Consider the following 17745-nt stretch of genomic DNA (forward strand, 5'->3'; position numbering starts at 1 on the left):
CCACTTTTATTTTGTATTCTCCAAGCCAGTTGTTCACACCCTGGTAGGCTGCATTTACCACAGGCATAATATATACATTGAGATTCCCATGTCCCGTGCTTAAATCAAGATTGGAACATACCCCTGGGAATATATGGTCCCACCTTCTATTGAAAGCAGGGTCTTAAGTTAGGTTACCCAAGACAATGTCAAAGAGCCTCAGATATTTCCAGAAAGGGTGACTCCACCACCACCCTTATGGAAATATATTCCAATGTTGACTCGTTCTCACAGTGAAGAATTTTTTTCTTACATCCAGATGGAATTTCACCTGAGCAACCTTTGCCTGGTTCCCTGTGCATCCTCTATAAATAAGATCACTGAATCACTTGAAGACTGTAAATTGATTGCCCTCAGCCTTCTCTTCCATAGGTTGAGAAAACTGCAATACTTTCAGCCATTCCTTCTTCTCAGTTGAAGTTCTTGAACCCTCTAAACATCTTGGTGGTTCTTTGCTGGACCCTCTCCAGTTTCTCAATATCTCTCTGGAACTGGGGGAGCAAAGATGGGACACTATATTCTAAGTGTGGCCAAACAAGAGCAAGGGGAAGTAATGACATCCCCTGATCTGCTTGCCAAGCTCTTGATTTTTTTCCTCATTAATTCAAGGGTGCACTGCCAGCTTCACATCTTTCTGAGAGAGGAAAAGGACCAACACAAACACAGTTGTGAGGAAGCTTCTAAGAAAAGCATGCAGACATGTATGAGAGCATGTTCAGGAGTTGGAGACAACTGAGAGAAGAGGAAGAAACTTATCTAGTAGTATGAGGGCTTCACAAGTATGACTAAAATCAGGGGCATAAAGTTGAATACTGAAACACCAAACTGGAGTATTAATAATATTACAGCCATATATACACTAAGCTTTCAAGACAACCCATTCATAAGCACCACAGCATTTCAGATCTTATTACAACAGCAGGAGCACGTATTAAGTTCAGGCTTATTCCCAAAAGAGATCCCTGTTCCCAGGATTTGCACACTCCACTGTTTGTTTGCGCTGCAGAACCAAGGATCTACACAATGAGCTGTTGGCCCCATCCAGCATGCTGCAGCAATATTTTTTTATACACTCTTGCCTGCAATAATTAACTGGTTTTTTTTCATGTGGACAAGATAATCAGCTACTAAAAAACCAAATAAAGAAAAAGAATAGACAAACAAGCACTGCTACCAACTGCTTGTGGAATGGAAAGCAGCATTTTCTCATTTCTATGAAGAACAACAGAGTTCCCTGCTTGACTCATCCAAAGCTCAGTGCCTTGAAGGCTGTGACTGGCTTGAAAACTGTATCTGACCACAAACCATAACAAAATGCCCCGAGATGACACGACATTTTCATGTTTCTGTTTGCGGCACTGTAGAGACTCTGGAATTGCATTTCAGCCTCAAGACACATTCTTCAGAAGGTAGCTACTTCTGACCTACCCCCAGAAGGGACAGTTTGGAAGATTTCAGCTTATACAAGTTCACCTTCTGGATTGCACTGAACAAAACTGCAATGATTCTCACATTTAGCCTTCAGTAGCTGCCTGAGGTGTTACCATCACAAAAGGTTTTCAACAGAGTCCACAGACTTTACCACTTCATAACTTAGCACGGTCTTGTGGTTCTTTCCACACTGTACCAAGTCTCCAAGTCCCCATGTTGCCCCCCCTGCCACTCCCAACTTGGTCTCAACTACTTCAGCCAGTTATTCAATGAAATAATTATGAGGAACTAAGAAGACTTTGAAATTGTTTAAGGTAAACTGAAAAGTCCTATTTATGCTTCAATATACTCCTGTCACTGTACATCAAAAATAGAATAACTGATAACTCATGTCAACAATTGAAGCATGACGAATGCCAAGAAGCACCTATATTTAAAAAAAAAAAAAAAAGCAAAACAAAACAAAAAACTCAGACTTGTGTCCTTTTTATAGCCAAAGTTTTGTGTGACTACATAGAAACAAAACTATTAACTGTGCACAGCCACTGCAGGGGGCAGGGTTTCTTCCACCCTCTGCTAAGCCTCATCCCAGCCCTGCTTTGTCTCCATCAGCTTCATTACCTGGAAGCCACTTCTCCCCTTCTGAGTCTCACAGCCCCAAGGCAGAGCACCTCTCTCGTGTTCCCTGTGCCCTCAGACTCCACCAAAGATACAACCATTTTCCACGCAGACCAGATGTAAATCTGCCATAGTTTATCATGAGGCCACAAGATCACACTCAAAAAACACCAGCCCCTGGAACTCGCCACAGCCACTGACCCCTCATTCCCAGGGCCACTCAAAAATGCTGACCTCAAGAGAGGGCTAATCCACATCATTAAGACAAAGGAAGTCAAAAGCCCCAGTCAGGTGCCTCTAGATAGCAGAAAACGAGCAGATTGCACAGATGCTGCTGCTGACCTCATTTGGCCAATGAAAACTTTTTTAGAAGGATGAGGACTCTCAGAGCACAGCTGAATGAGTCACATTAGGAGCAATTCCTCTTCATCTTGACAACTAAAAAACCAAAGCAGCTATAAACTCAGAGTCCCACAGTCTCTTCTACAGCTCAAGAGCAATTTTCTGACCCAAACACTTAAAAAATGGCACACACTTCAGTTGCCCCATCTCTGCTTTTCCCCATGCACCCGTTAGAAAAATGACCCTGCACTGGCAATTAAAAGATAGAAAATGAGTTCACAGGCTCCTACTGAAGAAATGCCTCTCATGGAAGAATATGAAACAAACAGATGAAGGCTTCCCCCCAGAAAAACACAAAACCACAAATTAAAAATAAATAAATAAAAAAAAATCACTCCCCTCCCCAACTTACAGTTTAGTTATTACTAAATGCACAACCACAGACCTAGACACAACTGTTCTACATCAGTGGTGACACACGATCACCATCCAGATGCTCACAGCAAGAGAGTCCAACAGTGGAGGGAAAACAAGGCATCCATGTAATTAAAGTTCTGGAGGTAATGGGGATAGGCAAAGAATTTCTCAAATCAGAACACTGTCAGTCAGGTCTCAACAGCCATAACCTACACTGCAAGATGCAGCCTCAAGCACACCAAGAGCAGTTCCCACAGCTTCAGAGTGCTTTCAAAGGTACCAACTTGAACTTGTACATCCTGTTACAATAATGCAGCAAATGCTAGCAAGTAAAAATAAGGTATTTTAAAATTTCCAAATGGTTTATGCAGTTTTATTGCCATCCCAAATGACACCCAATTCCAGACTGCCCAGGCAGCCTGTCAAGAATGGGTTCCAAGGCATCGCAGCTGCAGCCCAAGGAGGAAGCAAAACCCAAGAAGTTGTGGGTGACACCTTGTGCAATCACACTTCCTCCCAGATGATACTGACAGTTACGTGATAAAAACATTGCCCTGCCCTGTCTGAAGGTCATTACTGATCAGCACCAGACCACTGGCCTCCATACTTTGAAGGGCAAACCCTCATGCCCCACAGGGTCTCTGTGGTCCCTGGCCTCAAGGGGTCCCAGGAAGATGGAAAATCCTTACAAAAAGCAGTACATGGGATGTTCCAAAACTTTGCTTTTTCATTTGCATTCGGTGGAGATGATGCAGAGATTGGACACAGTATGACCATCAGCACTTTGAAGCTCAGGTAACAAAGGCATGAAAGAGCAAGTACTTGTACTTCCCCAACCACCAGCAAATGCACTACTCCCAGCTGCCTTCAGAGAAGACCCTCTGATCCCACCTTCCGTGACATTATCCAGATTCACCTCTTACAAAATATTGTTCTTTAGATTTCAGCTCCCAGAACCCAGAATTTAACTGAAAAACTCATCTGTCATTTCAAGAGATAAAGAAGCTTAAGTCTCATGACTTCTGGGTACCATCTGATTTTTCAGTATCTAAATCATACTTTTCAAAAGGCTGAGGTTGTCATTACTGGCATATTTATGTCCTACTACTTCATAAATTGTCAAAAAATCTGCTAGTTTTTGGTCAGTTAGTATATGCAAATCCTGACTTCATGACATTTCTAGACAGCTCCAGCATTATCATGGGTATATTTTATACCTCTTCCATTTAATTTAAAAAGACACTGAAGTGGAACTAGCCTGGAATAATTCAGCATGAACAATACTCTCCTTCAATAAATCTGTTAAACATTGTTTTCCAAATTTAATGATGAATCGTCTAAATTTTATTTTCATTCTTATGGAGCTGTAGATATTAAGACACAGTGCCTTATGAATCATCTTCACAGCCAACCAAGCAATTTAGTAATCTTGGACATAGTTTATTTAGCCTGAAACAAGCTGTGCTTTGATTATGTGCAAACTACTATGTGTATCTATTTCTGAATGTAGGGGAGATACTGACACCTCTTGAGATTAAAAGAAGTGCTGTAATGACATGAGTACTTTATGTGAATAACTCCCAGTACTTTGTAACTTAAATATTTATGATCACATGCCTGTAGTAGACAAAGTACAAAATTACACCAGCATTCCCTAATTAACTCCATCAGTTCTAGCATTGTATAGACTGAAGGACATATTACACAGCACTGAAAAAGAAAAGTGGGTACCAGAGCCTAACTTTTTATGATCACTTCAGAAGCAGTTGTTCCATTGCAGCTGCTTCAGAGGAAGCAAGACATTTGGTCTGGTTGCATGGCTGGCACCAGGAAGATACCAGCTGAGTACATTCACTTGCTGCTCAACATGTTCTGCATTGATATTTCCAAAGACATGGGAGCTTTGGGCTGTGTGAAACCTGCTCACAGTGGAGACCGAGCTGACTGCTTGCAGTTTGGAGCACACACTTTGTGTCTTTCCACCTCAGCTGTCATCATTTGTCTTCTTCAGCTGCAAGGCTCGCTGTTATCCTCCCACAAAGAGCAGCTCCATCCCCTAAGCAAGTCTCAGCAAAACACCCAACACATTCAGTGATCACGTGTTTATATGAACAAAGCCTTTGTGCTGGGTGTGCTTGCACGGAGCCAGGGTCACCCAGCCCATCAGCTCTCCATCGCGTGACACACGGGCACAAAGCTTCCCCTCAGCCTGGCATGACCCTGTCTCAGTGCCCTGCTTAGATGTTGCAGCCATTCCAAGTACAGAATGAGAAGAGCTTCAAATCACCCATTATCCAGAGGCATCAGACTCTGGTCTCTTGCATGCTCAGCAGAGAGCAGTCTTTAGTTACAATATTTAATTGTCATTGTCCATATTTCTTACACATTTTGGCAACTAACGCTCTGGTGAGCCACACAATAGCTCAAAACATTTTCATTTGAAGCAGAGAAGCAAACTATGTTGCTCCTTCCTCTTTCTGCCACGATTAAGCAGCTGATTCACTCTCACCATCCTTAGAATAAAATTAGATTGAATTTTTTCCTCTCCCAACATAAAATAAATCCAGGCATGAAAAGAAAGGCAGCTATTTCAAAGGCCATTTGGAAGCTTTAATATTTTTTCACAGGTAGCAAACTCTGTGGTGACACTGACAACAGCACCCCTGAATATGTCCTAGCTTCTAACCCGTCCATGTGGACCCCTGGGCCTCTATTTTTAACTTAGTATCACTGACCTCAGTATCTGTATGCCAGTCTCAGAAACAACTCAGCAACAAAGTTGCATGAGAAAGATCCTGCTTCTGACATACAACTGAATTTAAAAAAAAATGCAATGGGAGAAAGCACGACCTCCCCAGAACTGCTTCTGCAGAGGATTTTCCAGAATCTTCAGAAGGGTATCTACAGTTTCAAAGGGAAACTAAAACACAATCACAGCAGTATTGCCACCAGAGAGGATGGGCTGAAATGTGACACACTGGAACCTGGAGAAGGATGAGCATTTCTGCATGAGGACCCTTTTCTGCATTCTTCCTGCAGCAGGGGATCAATGCAGAAAGAGCCTGCCCTGACACAGACTTCTTTATCATGCTCGTTGGCAGTGGGATGAGGTGGAGCAGCAAGACCAGACAGCTTCCCCCAATGCCACTGATCTTCTGATCTACCTCCAAGGGTTCAGCAGCACAGACTTTTGCTTCCTCCGTCTTCTTCCTCCAAATGGGAAAAAAACACACTCGGTTCCCTATTTTATCATGTCTGATTGTTCTTAGGAAAGGCACAAAAAAGCAAAGGAAAAGCAGCAAAAGCACACTTTTCTAAGCTAGTTCTTGTAACTAGATAGGGAGAGCATTGCACCCTGTACCTAGTATGTTACTGCAGACAAGGTTTAATTGCTGTAGGACTGGTAGTTCTGCTTTGATATCACAGCAAAAAAGGTAATAATGGAAATCAAAAACTTCACAGCCTGCCTGCTGAGCGGGGTTAATTGACACCTCTGTCTTGAACTGCTGTTCTAATCTTAGCTGAGCTCCCCACTCACTCCAGGCCAAATTTATCCATTGCTGATATTAATTTGTGCCAGCCATCTATTAAATAATTTTGAAAAAAAAGAAAATAATCACAGGATAGAAAAAGCAGGGCAGAGGGAAGTCAGTACAAAAGCCAACACACTTACCTGACCCATGGCAGTGAAAAGACAGGAAAACAGGGCAGAAGGAAGGGGCACAGAGTTTTGCAAGTGACACAGAAAAGACAGCAAGATAAAACAGACTATTACTGGAACAATATTGTCTGCCTTCTCAAATGGTCATTTTAGGAAAAACAGCTTTACCAAGAAAAGCATCGTAAATCAAAGAGGCATCCAAACCTTATAGACTTGTCCATATGTCCCATTTCCAACAACCTGCACCAGTTCAAATATTCCTGCAGGGTCCTGCAAGAAGCAAAAGAAATAACATAATCTGCAGCAAAGCAGCCAGTTTGTAATGGCACATAACTGCACACAATCAAAATTAAAACATCTGTGGCACATCTCCTGATGATCAGTATTACACACTGAAGGGTAAATACATTTAATATTAAAGTTTTCAATCAAGCCACTCAAAACTCGATGGACAAAACAACTCCATGAAGATTTGTAGATACAACATGTAAATGGAAATGGGGGACAAATAAAAAGAATTCAACAGCCTCAGCTTACCAGTAGAATAAGGAATAAACTTGAGACTTCCTCTAAGCCTTAAAACACTGAGCTGGCCTGGAGGCTGAACTGCTGTCTTCTACTATGAAACACTTGGAACCAGCAATGTAACAAGGAAAAGGAAAGAACCTAAGCAACAGAATTGAAAAACTACTTTATAAAGCACCTGAGCCTAATTACTTTAAAAAACAGGAAAATGTACTGTCCCAGGCAATCTTAACACTACAGGCAGGCTGGGAATGCTCAGCTGCAAATTTGACTGATGTACTGAAGTTGTGGCATGGAACCTGAACTAGATTACTGTAAATTTACACAAAAGATTCCAATGTCAGGGATCACTTAAACCAACTTTTGTGCTACTAATTTAGCACCAGTTGCTCTAAACCAGCCACTGCAGCAGGTGCCCTCCCCCAGTAATGATATGCTGCAGCCTTACAGATATAGGAAGACCATCTTGTTGCAAGGCATGGGCAAGGAAATGTGCACCTCGTTTTTAAGAAATTTGTTGCTTCAGTTAAAGGAGGTTTACATAAAAACATTAAAAACTAAATAAACCAGTTTCTTGATTCCCGGCTGAGTCATTTATCAGTCCGCTCATTTCTTGGGATGATATCATTGAGAGATTTATATGAAATATTATTAAATCCATATGTCAGTTTTACCACATCTGTTTCAGCAATCTCTCATGTCAGCTGATGCCTGTTGGTACTGCTGAGGGGTGCAATACAGGAAAACATTATCTCAGAAGTACAATTTTATGACCCTGGTTGCAAAACTTTTTTTTTTTTTTTTCTTTTAAGGTATCAAGCAACTTCTCCACTTTCTTTTATTATAAATAATGCTCTATTTCTATCTGGTATGGTAAAGTTTACTTAGGCAAAATCCCAGTGGAAATATAGAGGCTTTTTCCTGAGCAGCTTTGGCCTTTACTGGCATAACTGTTCTGATAAATGGCAATAGCTTTCACTGTCAGAGCAACACAGAACAGACTTCCACAACTGAAAGTTAATTTATTATTGCCTTTAAGTTAAATGAGTTTTAATCTTATGCTTCCTTGGTTAAGACTTCTTTTTTTGAAAAAAAACCCCCAACTAACTAACAATGCACAAACCAGATGAAATCACTTACTTATGACCCATACATAGGCCAGTCTGCATAATTTCTGTTTCTTATTTTTAAGATGAGTTAGTAAGGTATGACCTTCTAGACTTCAACCCCAATGCCAAAAGCCCTCACACAAAAGGTAACCACTGGGACCACTTGTGTATGGAGCTAAGCACAAGCAAAAGAGTGCTTGCAACACTGGGATCTTTGTGAAGTGTTTTGCTTCCTTCTCATGTCTTCATTTTTCACTTCCACTACTCTTGGATATAAATGAGTCATGCACTCTGCTTCAGAAGAGCTGAAATAATTAATTGGCATTGCTGCTGATAAAGAAACAGGTTGGTTCTAAACACCTCTGCCTCATGTGCACCCTTCCCACAGCGCTGGGTTGTACGTGGTCCATGCAGTAAACCTCACAGCAGCTCCCTGAGGAACTGTTCCAGACCAGGGCCCCCATGCACAGTACCTACTGTACTTCTCAGGCAGCACGAGCAGCTCCCCATTTACACACCTCTTCTGCAGAAAGCAGCACTGCTGAATTAAGAAGTGTCCATAGTGCATGGAAATCTACAGGAATCTGAAATATATTTCTCACCTCAGGGTTTGCAACTGTGCCTCTCTTAAATGCATCCTTTGTCCTTGCTCTTCTTCTCTAAGCTTATTTATTACACAAATACAATGGTTTAATAAGCTTCAAAATCATCTTCTCTCTCTCCCTCCAATCCATTTAATTTTGATTTAGCATCTCAACAGCTTGCTTCTGAAGGTTTCAGACACTCAAGGAAAACCCCAAACAATTATCTAAATAAATGTTAGCATTAACTTTAATACAGGCAAAATCCTGCCCTGTCTTTGCTAGCCAATTGCTAGCATTAATGCCTCAAGCCTCTGCAGCTCTGAGTGCAGCCAAAATACTTGGCCATCTCTCTTCTTTTAATCAGGACACCGTAGTGAATCGAGCCTTGTTAAAGGATATTAATCTGAGCCTTGACTTTGGTCCTTGGATTGCCCTTGTTTGCTTGGATATCAGTACTGCATCGTTTGCTGGCATTCTTCACAATGGGCCAACTTCTTAATTATCTTGGAGTTTGGTATTATCTGTGATGTAGTGCTTCTTCTCAGCTTCCTTTCAGCTACCTTTTAAGCCCTGTGGTCCTCTACCCCTTCCCCAGCCAACCCCTGCCAACTTGCAAGGTTCACTTTGACAGATGCCAAAATCCTGGCCTGAACATTCATCACTTTAAGGTTAATTACTGTAATGCATTGTACCATATGGTGGCCTTCTTGCTTGCCTGCAAGTCATCTGCAGAGTATTCAAAAGGCAAGAGCCAGACTGCTGACCTAGAGGCATCCAGGCCACATCCATCTTCGCTGCAAAGCAGAATGAAAAACAAGAGCCCAACAGAAACTCACTTTCACAATCTCTGCAGCTAAACAAGATACAGGTGCCTGAAGTTCAAGTTCTTCTACAGGACCTCTACACCTCAGCACATAATACTGAGATCAGCAGCTTCTAAAGCATCTGATTGTCCTGATGAACCCGGGACAGAAGAACCCCAATGAGATGCTCCAGTAATATTTGGAAACCACCACACAAACCATCTCTTCTCAGGAAAAGGGGGAAGCCCTGCTGAGCATCCACTTGAAGGGGAGCAAGGCCAGCTCATGCTGTTTGAAAACACCAGCCACAGCCATGCCTCCTCACTGGACTTCTTGGTGGTAGTGAGGTTGGTGGGAGCACAACACCAGGCAGCTCCTACTGGCTCCAGGAACACCTAAGACATGGCAAAAGTAAAGCACTTGTCTCCACATAATTTCTACAGCCCAGCCTCACTCATGTCCCATTTCCTGATGAAGTCAAACCCTAAACTAAGGCTCCTGAGTTGATGAAAAGGTCTCCTCTGAAAGAATAGTTGTGTCCTGTTCTGCTACCAAGGCTTGAACTTGCTAGGCTGAAGGGATCTGTAAGTCTTCTGCACTGGACAGTTTTGACTTACAGTGGTTTCTTATCATTTACTTCAGGAGGTAAGATTCACCCACTAAAGCTCTAAAGAAGAACTTTCATCATTTTGTCTCACTGAGCAGAGCCAGGTTAAACTTCTGCTTGCCTAGCCAGCAGCCTGTGCCATCTTCACAAACATTACTGTCTCTGCTGCCTTTCTTCTTTTAGCCTCTTGTCTGGAACACCCTTCTCACCATGTGATTATTGCAAAGGCTTCTCCCAGCCCTCTTTTTTTTCCCTGATATTTTTAGAAAGTAGCTTGCTTTGGTTTCACTGTCTGAGACTGACTGCTTTTAGTCACAACTGAACTCTTCTTCCCTCTTCTGTGGAGGGTGCCCCAGAAAAAAACTGACTTGGTTGAACAGGGTTGATGGGTGCTCAGCTTCTAGGTAAAAAACACAAAGTGAAATTAAGGGGCATCATACACAACCCTGTTAACTGCTTGTGGAGGTGAAACACTAACAGAGTGGCTTTTATAATGTGGTCAACGTTTAGATTATGGTAAAAATGTAAAGACAGAAGAGCATAATGAAAAAAATCATAACAAATGAGGTGAATGCTGATTTTTTTGGTTTTGGAGAAAAAAAAAAAAGAAAAAGCCCAAGCCTCAACAAAAAGCCACAAAAAACAACCTCCCACCCCTCCCCCGCACGTTTTCTTCCAGAAAATCCTGATTTCTCATTTGTTTTCACTCCACAGCATTCACATCACCCCTAAGAACATAAGTAGGAATTATGTGTTATCCTGAAAGGGGACGGACCTCCCCGGGGGATCCTTCCCGGCCGAGCAGCGCAGCGCTCCCCGGGACCATCCCGACAGCTCGGGGACCACGACCTCTCTGTCCCGCCTGTGACCGGGCGGGCTCGGGGCTGACGGGCTCCGCCGGGACCCAAGGCTCCTCGTTCGGCAGCACGAACCGAACCCTCTCCCCTCCGCTGCTCCGGCACCGCCTGTTTGTACGGTACCGGGTTTCTCTCCTCGGCCAGGCCGGCCGGGACACCGCGCTGACACCGGCACGGCTGTCCCACCCGTACCCCGCAGCGCCGGGGTCTCTGCTCAACGCGGCAGAGCGAAACCCCCTCAAGATACACGGGGAGGGGAGGAGGGTGGGGGAATTAAAAAAATCGGGTGAAGCCTTCGCAGAGCCCAGCGGCGCAGGCGAGGAGCAGCCCCCAGCCCGGGGGTCTCCCGGTCCGCCGTCCCCCTCCCTCCCTCCTTACCCGCAGGGCCGCCAGGTCGATGCCGTCCAGGCTGCGGGCGGCGCAGTCCCGGGCCATGGCGCTGCCCCGCGGCGCGGCCCTCAGCGGCGGCCCCGCGCTAACGGTGCGGCGGGCGGGCGGACGGGCATGCCCGGCCGGGAGGAACCTCCCCGCTCAGCGGCCGCGCAGGCAGCCCCGGGCCGGGCGGCCGCCGGCGGCAACTTGGAGGGAGACAGTTCCTCGGGAAAAGTTTGCGAGGAAGTGACGTGCCGTGCCGGGGGGGCCGGGGGACACCTGCCGCGGGCCGTGAAGGGGGGATCAGCAAGCGCTACCCCCACACCCCCCCGGGGCCGGTGGCGGAGCGGGGAGGGGGAAAACGGGGCAGGGGGTGAGGGGAGAGGGAGGAGGGAGTCTGCGGAGGGCTGCAGGGGGCAGGGAGGGATCTGGAGGGGTGGTGGTGCGGAGAGAAAAGGGGGTTCAGGGTTAGGGACCCCAAGTCTGGGGTCTCGCTGCTGCCTGACCGAGAGCCGCCCAGGGGCAGCGGGAGGGAAGAGAGCCCAGGGGCTCCCGGCTGTCAGCCAGGAGCTTCCCCTCGCAGACAGCACACAGGGACAGTCCGGGGCCCCAGGCTGAGAGAAATTACACCAGCCATATAAAACAAACAAATAAACTAAGTAACAAACAAACCCCACCTTCAAAACCCAGAAAACTACATTTGAAAACAAAAAAAAGCAAACACTCCTAGACTGTTTCCTGAAAGTGACTATATATACAGATAAATATATGCAAATGCAAGCCCACAGAGGTGACACGATGCTGCTCCCACTTCAGAGCCACACGTGTGCCACAGCAGCCACAGTCACGGTGGAGCCTGGCCCCACACACAACACAGGCAACCAGGAGGACATGAGCTGGAACATCTTTTCCATGAGGAAAAGCTGAGAGAGCTGGGGTTCTTCATCCTGGGAAGAAGACCCCAGAGAGACCTTATTGCAGCCTTTTAGTACTTGGAGATTTAAAGAAAGATGGGAATAAACTTTTTAGCAGGGCCTGTAGCAGCACCACAAGGATTAATGGTTTAAAACTAAAGAGGGGAGATTAAGACTAGAAACAAGGAACAAATTTTTCACATTAAGGGTGATGAAAGACTGGCACAGGTTGCCCAGAGAGGTGGTAGAAGCCCCATTCCTGTAAACAGCCAAGGTCAGGTTGAAGATGGCTCTGAGCAACCTGATCCTGTTGAAGATGTCTGCCCATTGCAGGTAGGTTGGACAAGAACCTTCCCTGCCAACCTGAACCACTCTTTGAGTCCCTCAGGGTCCAGAGCAGGGCATGCCCCAAAGAGCTGCAGTGAGCTTCAGGGTTGCACATCACCATCAATTGCTGCCCATTGCAGTCCCCTTCACTCTGTGATTACAACTGCAGAAAGAACTTGTGTACATGAGAGTGTACAACTCAACTGTCATAGGGTGGAAGAACTTGTGGATATTTCTGGACCTCATACTTAAAGACAAAAGTCAGTGGTAATACACATTTCTGAGATTAAGTCCTTGAAAATTCTTGAACAATGCTTAGGACTGGGACATTGTCCTCCTCAAAGATAGCAAGCAAAGGGGACAAAATTCTGAATCAGTATTTTCAGTCACAGACATGAAATCAAGATAAAGTTGTCAAAGCATCCTTGGTGCCTATGAGCACACCACAGCAGACACAACACCAGCAGCAGAGTGGCAGTGTTGTAATAAAGGCATTTAGCAATTTCCTTGAAATAAATGCTGACGGATTCAGCTCCAAAGTATTCTTTTAAAACAGCCCGTGCTGGGTATATTATCTGCTAAAGTGACCCTGTCTTTTTGCTCTTTCTCAGTCTGTAGGCCAATATATTGATGTGCCACTAAGATTTGAGGCTGATTACTGCATTAAAGCATAAGTTTGTTGAAGAACTAGATGTGCACAATGCAGCTATGTACAATAGGGGCAGAAATTCACATGCAGTAACAGCCCAGTCCAAGCCCCTCTCTGTGTCTAGCCACCCTTCTCCCCTGGGCAGCATTTAGAAAATTCTGGCCCTCACACCACCTTTGATAAAGTTAAGCCACAGTTTTTCTCCCCATTATAGCCTTCCTGCCTTACATAAATCCATCATTAGCCTTTCTGCTTGTGCTGTTTCTCACAATCCCTCTTTATCTCTTCTCTAACCTTCAGACTTGTCCTTTGTCTCCTGCCACTTTCCACTTCCTTCCTGCTTCCCTGGTGAGACAGGGTGTGAAACTCCTGGCTGCTGCCTACCAGCCACCCTCCGTCTTGGTCCATCTCTGAGATTCTTTCCCAAAATTAATCCTACCTGACTTGCTAACCTCTGGCGAGTGCTCAAACCTGAGGATTAATTTCCATTTGTTAGGAAGCTCTACCCAAAAATGATAGGCAAATATGGTTTTAGTAGTATGATGTGGTTTTCATGTTTCTGCAGGCTTGCTTCAGTATCCCTTTGTTACATGCTTTTGTTTTTATCACTACTTTTCATTGCCTCCCCTCCAGTGAACCCTGATGCTTGTAGAGTTTCTCTGGACACTCCAGTCCCACTCACACCACTGTGAGAAGAGTTTTGGAAACAATTCTTCCTGCATTGCTGAAGAACCCAGAGCATCTTTCCCCCATAAAGACCTTTCAGGCTTACCAGAAGCAACAGCTGGTTTTGTCACTGACATTCAAAGCAGATCTGTTGAGGGTGAAAAAGCCACAAGGACATGGTGACTTTTCAGAGTAGAACCAGATTTGCAAGCCCTGAGTTCTTCATCACCAGCCTGATCACCAATTCTGCAGAAACTGAAACTGTGCTCCAAGTGTCCCCCCCAACCCCATGCCCTGTGTCTGCTCCAGCCCTCCCCTAAGCACTGCACAGACAGGGTGATGGTGCTATTGATGCCTTGCAAGAGAGTTGTCACACCTTCCTTGCCTGCATGAAGCCACATGGCAGAATAGCTTCCAGAAATCAGGAAATCCAATGCCTTAGTGCAACCTGACTGTTGGTCATTCACCGTACCAATAATGAAAAGTGAACTGGATTCCTTATGAATAATGCAATTAAAAACAAAACAAGAAAAAACAAAAACAACAAAAACCGAACCCAAAACTCAAGGCAATTAAATGCCATCAGTACAGCTCTCCTCTCCAACAGACATAGTCAAATCTCTGTAGCCAAATTCAGCAACCACAGACGTGACAGAAAAACCTTTCTAATATCTGTGAGCATGCAAAGGATGTTTTGTATTAAAAAGGGAAGTGCAAGCATGAAGGGGGAAGAACTTCCTCTGTTTCAGCAAAGGAAATGCCATTGTACCCCAGAAGTGCAGGGTTAATCCTCAGCTCTTCTATCTGCACACACCTCCCCAGCCTCAGCTTTGGGCCCATAGCACTACTACTAATAGTAATTGCCACTGCCAGATGTGATGCTCATAAAAGGAAAAGAGTGTTTAAACTTGAGGCTCAAATTGCCATGCTGCCTTGTTTCCTTTAGCTTTGTTTACACCACAGTCTCAGCTACAGGTGTGAAGCTAGCAGGGAAAAACCAAAAGGATAACTCAGAACAGGATTTCCCATCTACAGGAAACAAACAGCTTCTTAAAACGTGGTTTCAGTCTGAATTGGACAAACTCTTTCCAGCACTTTTTTAGTTCTCTAAACTGTAAATTCATAGAAATTAATACTCAGAAAAACTCAAGACACAGAGGATCTTCTCCTTGAAATAATCTCCCCGGTTGTGCAGAGGGGGTGGAAATCCCTGCTGCTTCCATGGCTGTGGGACCATCCAGGATCAGCAGCTCATGGCATGGAGGTGGAGTCACAGTATGTACAGACTTCTATATACACTTCCCAGAACTTCCAGGGTCCAAATGCCAGCTTGACAAAAGAGAGCTCAGAAACCCCAAAGTTCAAGTTAGTGTCTCTGCTAGAGGAAGGAGGCAAACCCCATGGTGAGCTCCTTTGTTCCCCACTCCAAGTTCATGGCAGAGAGCCTGACCCCAACATACCAGCCTTTCCCAGGACTCATCTCTGGAATGGCTCCCCAGCACTTTCTCCAGACTCAAACAGGATCCACATGAACATCAGCTTTCCTTTGCACCAAACTCACCCTGAGAGATTTCTTTGGCTGGAAGTTTTCTTACTTTCTGTACGGAAATAGCATTCTGACAGTGCCAGAGGTGACTGACACAGACTCAGACATCAGCACCTTCTCCCAGAATAAGAATCCTGTACAAAAATTGTAGCAGGGAGAGCCTTTCTTGCTCCTGAGGCTCGACGAGCTGCTGGCTTCTCCATTGCCTCGCACAAGAGTGAGCTTCTCTCTGTGTTGTGTGTCCCACCTTTATTGGCCTCCTGGTAATAGGGGGCCTGTCCTAACCAGGCACAGGTGGACTCATACCCACTCTTTGGCAACTCGAGGCACCTGGTTTATCTTGTTTCTCTACAAAAAATCCCCAGAACTTCTGTTTTTATGTGAACTAAACATTTTAGACATCTATTTAGAGGCATAACCCTTAACAGAGAGGCAGGAAAGTGTCACAAAAGCCCATTAAAACTGCTTCTAACTACAGAATTCACCCTCCCCTTCCAGAAGCTCTCTCTGGATTGCTGGAAAAGGCAGATCATTAGACTGACTAATGCTTTCAGAAAACATTTTGTCTCATTTAGTTGTACCAGAACCAGCTGTTAAGTGCTGATTACAGGAGAGTCAATGGGTGGCAACAGCCAGCATGGTATTAAACCCAACTTTCATCCATGAGTAGGGTCTCTTGGCTGCTGCTTGAATTCATTACCATTCACAGAATCATTCTGGAAGTGATTTATTGCTACTAATGGTTTTTATGAAGTCCTAGAGTACAAGAATAAAAAAATCTTGCTTTATTAGGCCAGACACTAACTTTAAAGTTGTCCCCTTCCGTTTCCAATTATAGCACAGGGTTTAGTACCGTGGGTGGCTTTGCTAGACTGTCAGAAACAAGATTACACATTACAAAACTGTTGAGGATTGTATACAGCTTGGATATGTCTTTGTGCTAGCTTGGTGGCAGGCACACAATGTCATGAGTTGTATTTGATGAACACAGAGAAGTCAAGAATACTTCCATCAGGACACACCTTGGAAAATACCAGTACAACATCACACAGCTGCTGCAAAAATACTTTGAATTGTAGGGGAAAGATTTAAGGCCATGGACACATAGTTACTTACATTCCAATTTAGCTAAAAAATGCTGAGAGATGAACCACCAACCCCTCCCTCTACCAGTATTTCTGTGCCCCATCCCTGCAGTGCTTGGAAATCACAGTAAGATGTCTTTGTTTTCAATGGCTTGTTGGATCAGGCTCTGAATATTTCTCATGCTTACTCCTATTTGAACTAAAGAAAATTTCACTCCATTCCAAACACATGAAGGCTGGGCCAGAAAGTAATATTTAAACCTGAGTCTGTCTCCTGATTTGCACTTTGCAGAAGGTACTGCATCAGGACCTAGACAGGGTACTACCTTGAGTAAACTGAGAATACCAGAAATCCAGACAAACAAACCAAACCAGTCATTTCCCGTACAATACGTGGGAGCACATACAGTAATTTTCAACTCTTTAAAAATTAAAGAACTTTTCTCAGTTCCTGGCAGCTGTGCTAGTTCAGTTTCACAGGATATCCAAAATGAGACCAAACAGCTTCCTTCCCAAAGGATTCCTGAGTGGACAGGCAAGCTGGAAAAAGTGCCTCTCACTACTATAAATCATAGCCAGGATGTCCACCTCACTTCTCAGGGTAAAACTTAAAATATAGGTCTTCCACAAAACTTGCATGAGCCTTAACACTGCTCTAATGGGACTCTTGCAGAAATTTGTTTTCTTTTCAGCTGTGCACAAACGAGCCTGCCTGAGCCCAGCCTGTCCCTGTGGATCTCACTCAGCAGGAGGAACCCTCTCCTTGCAGGGCTGATAACCCTTTTTCACTGCATGACCCGTGACTTCACAGCATTGTTTCAGCAAACTTTGGAGTTTCTCAAGTAATAATGCTGCTGCTGTTGGAAATTTCCCATTTCCTGCCAGCCCAGCACATGTCCCTGCTATCCCTGACAACAGCCACACAGACACTTCCAGAGAAAGGAGTTCTACCTTCTGGACTAATGCTGTTTTACCCTTCTGGTTTTTGGACTCAGCTTCAGACAGTTGAATCCTCAATCTTCAATTTGTGCAGCAATACTTGAACCATGCAGATAATGTTTCCCTGTGTGAAAGCTGTTGCTGTTACATTGTCTCCCCATAAGAGTTTTTCCTATTCTACTTTTCTTCATCACCAGGTATTTCACTTTGCCTGTATGCCTCATATCTGAGCACCAGCAAAGTATCTGCCAGGG

General features: G+C 44.6%; 1 protein-coding gene across 1 annotated transcript in view; it reads right to left on the reverse strand.

Moving 5' to 3' along the window:
• Positions 1–11717, reverse strand: part of NRK (Nik related kinase) — a 99198-nt gene extending 87481 nt beyond the window's left edge. The window contains exons 1-2 of the mRNA XM_030448820.1: positions 11372–11717; positions 6713–6778 (exon numbers count right to left, since the gene is read on the reverse strand). Of these exons, the coding sequence (XP_030304680.1) occupies positions 6713–6778; positions 11372–11428 (123 nt within the window). The 5' untranslated portion in view covers positions 11429–11717. The remainder of the gene's footprint in view (positions 1–6712; positions 6779–11371) is intronic.
• Positions 11718–17745: the final 6028 nt, after the last annotated feature.

Source organism: Calypte anna, chromosome 4 (assembly GCF_003957555.1).
Source record: "Calypte anna isolate BGI_N300 chromosome 4, bCalAnn1_v1.p, whole genome shotgun sequence".
Taxonomy (NCBI): domain Eukaryota; kingdom Metazoa; phylum Chordata; class Aves; order Apodiformes; family Trochilidae; genus Calypte; species Calypte anna.